Below are 8383 nucleotides of genomic sequence, written 5' to 3' on the forward strand. Positions count from 1 at the left end.
CAAGAACATGGACTCGAGTACTTTGTCCATGAAGGGAGAGAGGTAGCCAGAGCAGAGAGTATGAATGCAGCGGGTGAGAAGGTCCGAGGTGAGGGGCAGACGTTTAGGCATAGGCCGTGGTTGGCTTTACGAAGACCTTTGAGTAACATCGCTATATGCGAGTGGGTGGAGGCTGGGCACGGCGTTCCTGAGGACAGTTTTGTGAAAAAGCTAATTTCGCTTATGTATACCCGTATCGTGAAGGATTTTATCTTAAGGAGGGAATGGGCAAAAGTAATGAAGTTTGGGGGGGTAAGGATACTGAGTGATGGGAAGGGAAGGTTAAAAGAGGCGTGGAAGGCTTTGAAGCGTTTCCATCCGGTGACATATGAGTGTTTGAGGGGCGACGCTGTTGAGGATAGCATCTTGAGAGGGGGAGATTAGGTGTTTCAGTTGCGGGGTCAGTTGAAGATGGTGACTGAAAACGGTGGGGACGGAGTCAGCACAGGGTCTGAGGTTGGCGCTAATCGTCTGAATTTCTGGAATGAGAAATGGGAAAGTGAATCAACGATGGAGTTGTAGTGACCTGGGATGTGGGAGGCTCGGATGATGAACTGGTGCTGGGCTGAAACCATGGTTAGTCTCCGCATGAACATCATTATTTCTGGACAATGTGACCGCCCTTTATTGATGATGTCTACGACGGCGCTGTTGTCCGAGTAGACGGCAATGGTCTTCTTTGACCATTCATGCCCCCAAAGAATGGCTGCTACCACTATTGGATACATTTCGGAGATTGCGGAGGAAGGAGTAAGGGATGAAAATTCAGGCGGCCATGCGGCTGAGAACCACTTGTCGCCATAGAGGCCGCCAAAACCGATGGAGGGTGCTGCGTCTGTGTACAGTTGGATGTCTTCCGGCTTGGTGACGTGTTCTTCGTAGAAGAAGGAAATGCTGTTCCAAGAGGGGAGGAACTGGTGCCATAGCTTTAGCTCTGTCTTGCATGCTTTGTCGAGTGTGACATGGTCGTGGAGCTTTGTGACAGAGGAGGCGAGACAAGAAGGATCGGCCTTGAGGGATGATGCGGATGGCGTAGTTGAGGTGGCCTAAAAGCGAGAGGAGTTGGTGTTTGGTGCATTTGGGGGCCAGGAGGAAATTAGAGATTAGTAATGAAATCCGGTTGACTTTCTCGGTAGGTAGGGATGCTTGGAGTGAGACGGAGTCGAGGGTGATGCCGAGGAATTCCAGGGATGTACTGGGACCTGTTGTTTTCTCTGTGGAGAGGGGAACAACGAGTTCCTGGAACACGGCGGTAAGCGTGTGAAGGCCGAGTGCTGGGGGAGAGGAAGGTGGCGTGACAGTGAGGAAGTCGTCTAGGAGGTGGATGACGTACGGGAGTTTATGGACGTTCATCAGGATCCAGCAGAGTGCTTCGGAAAGGCAATCGAAACTTTTTGGGCTGCTCTTGCACCCGAAGGTCAGGCGCACCGAGAAGTAATTCCAGAGGACGCCGAAAAGGGGCCTGTAGTCGGGGTGGATGGGAAGTACTTCAAAGGCACTGGTGATGTCTGCTTTAGGCAACCAGGCTCCTGGACCTGCAAGGCGAATGAGGGATGCGGCATGGTTGATAGTGGTGTACTGCATGGAGTAGTCCGGGCTGGGGATTAGGCTGTTGATGCTTGGAACTGTGGAGCCGTGGGGGGAAGAGAGGTCTATAATTAGTCTCTTTTGCCTGAATATTTTCTAGTAGCGATGCCGATTGGACTGATTCTAAATATAGGGAAAGGTGGGCTAGTGAGTGGGCCTATCATAAATGCGTCTTTGACTTCCTGAGCCAGGAGCTTGTCGACTGTGTCGGGTTCAGAGATGGCCGATTGCAAATGTTTACAAGTGAAGGAAGATTCTGGCTTCACCTGCACACCTGGGTGAAAGCCGTGGGTAAGACCCTGGATAAGGAAGCTTGTGAACTGGTGGTCTGGGAGAGTTTTAAGGGTGGAAGCTAGGGCGTGGATGTTAATTGGTGTGTTGAGATACTTACACTTGCTGTGCTTTGTTGGTTTATGGGGACAGGTTGGTCTTGCATGGGCCCCCCCCGCAGAAGGAGCAGGTGTGGAGAAAACAGCAGCTGGAGGATTGGCATCCTAGGTCGTTGAAGTTGTTGCAGACCATCCTCCCGCCCTGGAAGAGGATTGGTCTACCTCTTTTGTCCATACCTCTGGGGGGACCGCCGGAGGTGGTTGGCTGGTTGATTTCTGGTTTAGGGGTGATGGATGGTGGGGGAAGTAATGGAGGCAGGCTTCGGTAAATGGGGGGGCTTCGTTTACGGGAAGCTGAGGTGGAGGGCAGGGGTGCTGTGAGGGTGTATGTGGTGGGCGGATGGGAGGGTGCGCCACGGTGCTCGCAATTGAGAGAGGCATGAGCTGCGGAAACTCTGCAGTATAGTTCTGGGTCGAGTGTTCCCCAGTATGTTCCCTGGTTGAACTGCTGCACGCGACCAGCGGCTTCAGATGCCAATAGGATGCGGTAGTTGTAGAACCCTTTACCTCCGAACCGCAAGGCTAAGTTGAGTATAAGTGACAAGTAGTCATCCAACTCGGCCCTGCGGTCGGGGAAGACGGAGCAGATGATATCACGGTATAGGGAGAAAGAGTAGTTCCTTGGATCGGGTGGGGAGTGGCGTTCGATGGGTCCGAAAGCGGTGATTAATTCCCTCAGGATATGGGGATTGCAGGTGGATGGATGAATGAGTTGGGCAAGGTCGATGTAGTTACCTGCGAGAATCTGTTGCCTGAGCGTGTGTGGCACAGGGGATGGTCGGGCGGATGCTAAAGGCCGTACTGGGGGTAGTGCTGTGGCTAATATAAAGCTGGTGAGTGGAGGAAGATGAGTCGGAAGGAAGCTGGGGTTGGTAGCTGGTGGACCTGTGGAAAAAGGGGGTGCATTTAAAGAGGCATGGTTAGTTACATATGGGTTATGGGGAGGGGGAGGGTAGGGGAAGAGAGGGTTGAAAGCAGAGACAGGAGGAAATGCAAAGTTTTAGCTGTTGGCTCCGCCGTAGAATCCTGCTGTTGGAGCCTTCTGTGCGGCTAATTTAGCCGGTGTCGAGTTGGAAGGAAAGGCAGGAGCGAGGGAAGAGGAAGAGATGCTGGGATGAAAGGAAGCATGTGCGTGGGTTGGAAGTGCAGAAAGGGGAAAAGAGACTGCGGGGTGAGATGACCCTGGTGCAGAGAGAGAATGGGGGGGGTGCGATACGACCTGGCCCTCTGGAGGGGCTGGTGTGAATGACTGGCCTTGTCTGTCCACATTGTGCGTCATGACGTCATCGACGTAACGAGGGAAACCCGGAAGTGCTCTGGTAGCTCGGCGATCGAGGGAGGTGTGGTGCTGAGCGTCCGTGAGTCGTTTAAGAAGTTTTGCTTTCTTGTCAGACTGGTGGAAATGGATATTGAGTTGGGTGAGTGCGTGCTTCAGGCGAGCGACTGTCCACTCAGAAAAGCGGGATGTATGGGGGCCATCGGAGTATTGGCGTGGAGGAGGAGGGTCGCTCTGGTTTTGGCCGTTGTTCGAGCGGCTGGATCTCGAGCGGGTGGAAGATCAGTGTTGTGGAGGGACGATGTCCCTCGGACGCTGGAGGAGGGATCTCCCCCTGGGGTTGTTGGACGGCGAAGGACCGACGATTTTGGAATGGTCCGAGAATAGATGTCGGGAGCCGCGGGGGTCGTAGATGGTTGATCTCGGCCGAGTTTGCTGGCGGCGAGAGATAATGGGAGACGGTGCCGTCTCCAGATTCCTGGTGTATCGTCTTCGAACAGGTCGTTGTCGGAAGGAGTGAGGGAGATCTCCAGGTCCATGTTGTGAAGTACGTGGTATTCAGCTCGGGAATCGTACGTCATGAGAAAACGGAGTCGAAGAGGAAGTGAACGGGTTCATTTGAGCTTAAATACTTGTGCAGGGGAAATGAGCCGTGTTCTGGGCATGGTCCCCTTCCTGAACTAAGTTTATAAAACTACATAACTTTATTTCTATATCACTTTTCAAAAATAAGTTACAAAGTGCTTTACAAAGACAAAAAGAAAGATAAATTAACATTAACAGTAATAAAAATAGAGTTGACAAAATCAAAAATCTGGAGCATGTCGGCCATTTGTATGGACCGAGGTTGGCGTGGCAGTGGCAGACACCATTATGTGTGATAATGGCAGCACACATTGTGATGTTGCTGCCACATTGGCCAGAAACATCCACAATGGCTCTGTGAACAATGATGTTCCTTCCCCTTCTTATGTGAAGTTAAAGCCGATGAAATGTGGTTGTGTTGTCCCGTATGATGTGGCTTTGAATTTCTTTGAGTCCAATTTAATCATGTGACAAAACCATGTGGATTGTTGTTGCTTCTTGTGTCGCATTGGTCATTTGAACCCTTCAACCATGACGTCTTTGTCACTCAGTCCTTTAGAAAACAAACTAAAATATAGTGATTGGTCAGTGTAGCCTCAACAACTGATGGAATGATTTGAAGAGTCCTGAATAGTGTAGAGTGAAAGAAAATGATCTATGTACTCCTACATACGCATGGTTGAGTACGCAAACACGTACACAAACCAACTAGCTAACACTTGGCAGACATGCCCACATTTCTGATCGCAAGAAGAAACCTACCTTCTTTTAAACATCATGAAAGTCTTGGATGGCATCAAGTGTTTGGATATGTGCATATATTGCAATGCAGACAAGAAGATGATTGAAGGAATGAAAGGGAGGCTGTGTTTGCACGCTCGAACAAGTCCACCAACGGTTAAGTTATTTAGAGTGTGCACGGCTGGATGAACACGGTAATATTAGTGGAATATTAGCCATGTAATCAGCTTAGTAGGAATATTTTCTTTTTTGGAAAAAGTGCAAAAAACAGACATTTTTGGGAACGTAAACGCCGTCAGAGCAATTAGGTGTTTGGCCAGGTGGCAAGTGTACTGGCCAATTAGTCCATTGGTATGACATCATGAAAGGCAGTGTTTTGAATTGGCCAACAAGTGACTTTGTGTCAGATTCCTGAGGCTTTTTCGAGAGTACTCTGTGAAGTCTGTTGCAATAAGTGTTGAATTGCAAATTGGGTGGAAAGCAGAAAATGTCTTTAGAGTTTTGGAGACTTGAGCTATTTTGCTCTCTGTCAGTTTCAATGCTTGTGCTTTATGTGTCATTTTAGTGTGTCTGAAATTGATTAAACCTGTAACTGACATCGTCTTTGTGCTTTCTTGCCTCACAGGTTTCCATGGATCGTGGTTATATCTGGACCCTGGTCCTGCCTCCTGCCATTGCCCTGCTGATACCCAATGCTACTATCATTATTATTAGTGCCTGCATTACTATTGCTATTGCTGATACCATTACTGCGTTTGTTATCATTGTTATTCTACTGTATCCACTGCTGCTCTTATTAGTCATAATTTTTCCATCATTATTCTGCTTACTACTCATTATATGAATAATTTATGTCATATGCATTGAATGTGTTGTAACTCTGTTATGTTCATTCTGTACACATGACATCTATCACAATTCTGTTCATCCTGGGAGAGGGATCCCTTCTCTGTTGCTCTCCCAAACGTTTCTTCCACTTTTTTCTCCCTCTTCTTTCCACCTGTTAAAGTCTTTTTGGGGGAGTTTTTCCTGTACTGATGTGAGCGTCCTGGGACAGAGGATGTCGTATGTGTATAGATTGTAAAGCCCTCTGAGGATTTGTGATTTTGGGCTATAGAAAATAAATTGAATGGAATTGAATCGAGTTTGCATTAAAACATACACAAAACAGAAATTACAATGCATAATGAAAAACTTACTAAAATGAAATTCAATAATTGTTATTATTATGGTCAATGTCATGGTCGACGTCATGAATATTGATGCTTATAAATAATACTGCTGATTAATGGTTATTTACGGTGAATTATGGCTACAACTTAGAGGAAGATGAAAAAAATTAATTTTTCTTACACCGAAATTGAGGTACTTGTGGGTGAGATATAGGTCAGAAGGGACATTTTGTTTGGTGGCCACAGCAGCGGGGTCCTGAAGTGAGTGGCAACATGCAGCTGTTAATGGGGTGAGTGCGAACGACAGAACAGTGCCAGAGATAAAAAAAAGTGATCTGATCTGAAGGTGGAGGTAAAAAAAAAAAGGGTGACACCGACATGTCTCAGAGTGGGACCACAGACGAACCGGTAAAGCACAGTTTAATATTTTATTACATGGCTAAAATGAGCTTACATGACAGTGAGCTGATTTTATGTTTGTTCTCCCAGAGTTGATGGGAGCGGTAGGTGGCGAGGAGGTTCCCGGCGACGGTGCTGCAGCCGCAGAGCATCCGGCTGTCCCCAGCACCAGTTTGTCCCGTGCAAATTACACGCCTGGAAGTGGCCAGGTTCTGACTAATGCGGTGCTACAAACGCAAAGGGAACACAATCAGCGCTATGAATGTCATTGCAGAGGAACGTGAACAAATAAGGGTTGTGTTAAGTGACATTTCAATTTCAAGATCTTGCCAAAAAGTGAACCATACTTGCTGTCTTTTTACAAATGCCGCATTACATCCTCACGGATCCTTGCTTCCTGTTGATAGCCTTGTTGTCAGGGAGGTGGCTGTGGGTCAGGGTCCCTCATGCTCGGGTGGTGGAGGAGTCCTCTGCGCCATATTGTTCAGATTGACCTGATTATCTTGCAGACTTTTTTTGGGTGCTATATACTGAATATAATTGCTACAATATGTTGTTTTATAACTTACCAAGAAGCCAGCCGTCACGCATAGCTGCCCGTAGTCTGTTCTCTACACTGCTTTACGTCAGGATAAAGGAGTCATGTGTTGAGCCGGGCCCCTGTGCCACCACATTGGTCAGGACCATGTTGGAGTCACATATGACTTGGACATTAATCGAATGGTGATTTTGATTAATGGACACACATTACTTTAGCCCTTGTAGCAATATGAGTGCAGTCAATTGCGCCAATAGTTTTCATTGAACCCTGTTACTGTATATGTATGTGTAAACTTTGTTCAGGAACAGGGCCACGCCCAGAACGCCGCTCATTTTCTCTGCACAGAGTATTTAAGCACAACAATCTCGTTCACTCCCTCTTCGACTCTCGTCTTCACATGACGTACGACAGACGCTCTCTAACTCAGCAGACGCTCTATCCCTACATCCCTCTACCCCTACCCCACATCCAGACAAGCAAACGCTCTCTGACTCAGCTTTCATACGCTTCAACACGAGGCACGAGACAGACACGAGGCACGAGACAGACACGAGGCACGAGACAAACAAACAACATATTAAAACCGCTTACCTTTCACAAAGGCTCTCCTCAACCCTTCCGGACAACCAGCCATATCCCGAAGCTCCCTCCTTTTCTCACCACGCTTGTCGCTAGCAACTTCGTCTGCGTTTAGCCATCCACATTCCCCGCAGCTCTCGATAACCATCCTCCGTTAACTCCGAAGCTGTTCTGGCCCCGCCTTCCAACAGCCCAGGGGGGAGATCCTGATTTCGGAATCCCATCCTTCGACCCACGCCACTCTCCTGACCCCCGGAGTTCCAGGTGCTCGAACGACCGGTGAAACCACCGTGACCCTCCTTCACCATTCCGAGGCCCCGACAGTCTCTGTATATCCCACTTCTCCGAGCGGACAGTCTCAAATGAAGAAAGCAATCGTCCAACGCAACATTCCTTAACATCAGTCTGTTAAAAGCGCAACTTTCCAAACTATTCAAGCACCCGTGGCACAACACCTCTCTCGCTCTCCGAGCCTCCAGAGCACTTCTGGGTTCCCGGCGCCACGTCAGGCGCGTGCCAATGATGTCATGACGCATCACACGGCGGAAGAAGCCCATCCATCTACATCAGTCCCTCCAGAGGTCCAGGTTGTATACTCTGATCGTGAATCTTTAACCTGAGCTTAATCCAGCCAATAAGTACCCGATTAGGGTAATGAGACCGGTACCAAGGCTATGAATCGATCCTCTTCAAGACGAGCCACGATTAAATACCTGTCAAACTGCATGCGGCAGTCAGAGATATGGCTTTCAGTAGGAGAAGGTGTTGTAGCGTAAGTTAGGCTGCTGCTTCCAGTCTGCTGTTGGCCTCAACTTAAATGTGTTTAGAGAAGGGTAGTCGACTGCGTCCTGCCTTAAGTTGTCCCATGCCATACTGACTCTGGCCGTCAAGCTCCCCCCGCGCCAGAGACATCTCACAATGTTTTTCCCCCTAATTTCACGATTAACCCAGGCACATCCATCCTGGCATCCTTTCATGTTCTGTTTACTTCTACCTTCCATGTTCCACCCACCTCGGCCAACTTAGGCTAATGCCTCCCACCTCTACCGACTACCCCAGCTGCACAGCACCCCCC

At 48.6% G+C, this 8383-nt stretch overlaps 1 protein-coding gene across 1 annotated transcript; it reads right to left on the minus strand.

Annotated features, from left to right (window-relative positions):
* Nucleotides 1–440: 440 nt before the first annotated feature.
* LOC116394792 (uncharacterized) lies at nucleotides 441–3830 on the minus strand. Its single transcript, XM_031868110.1, is given in 6 exon segments — nucleotides 441–1032; nucleotides 1034–1722; nucleotides 1806–1954; nucleotides 2193–2578; nucleotides 2751–2900; nucleotides 3460–3830. Coding segments are annotated over 6 exon segments (2337 nt in total).
* Between the last annotated feature and the right edge of the window lie 4553 nt (nucleotides 3831–8383).

This window comes from Anarrhichthys ocellatus, unplaced genomic scaffold (assembly GCF_004355925.1).
Source record: "Anarrhichthys ocellatus isolate YVR2014 unplaced genomic scaffold, GSC_Weel_1.0 scaffold41, whole genome shotgun sequence".
In the NCBI taxonomy this organism is placed as follows: Eukaryota; Metazoa; Chordata; class Actinopteri; order Perciformes; family Anarhichadidae; genus Anarrhichthys; species Anarrhichthys ocellatus.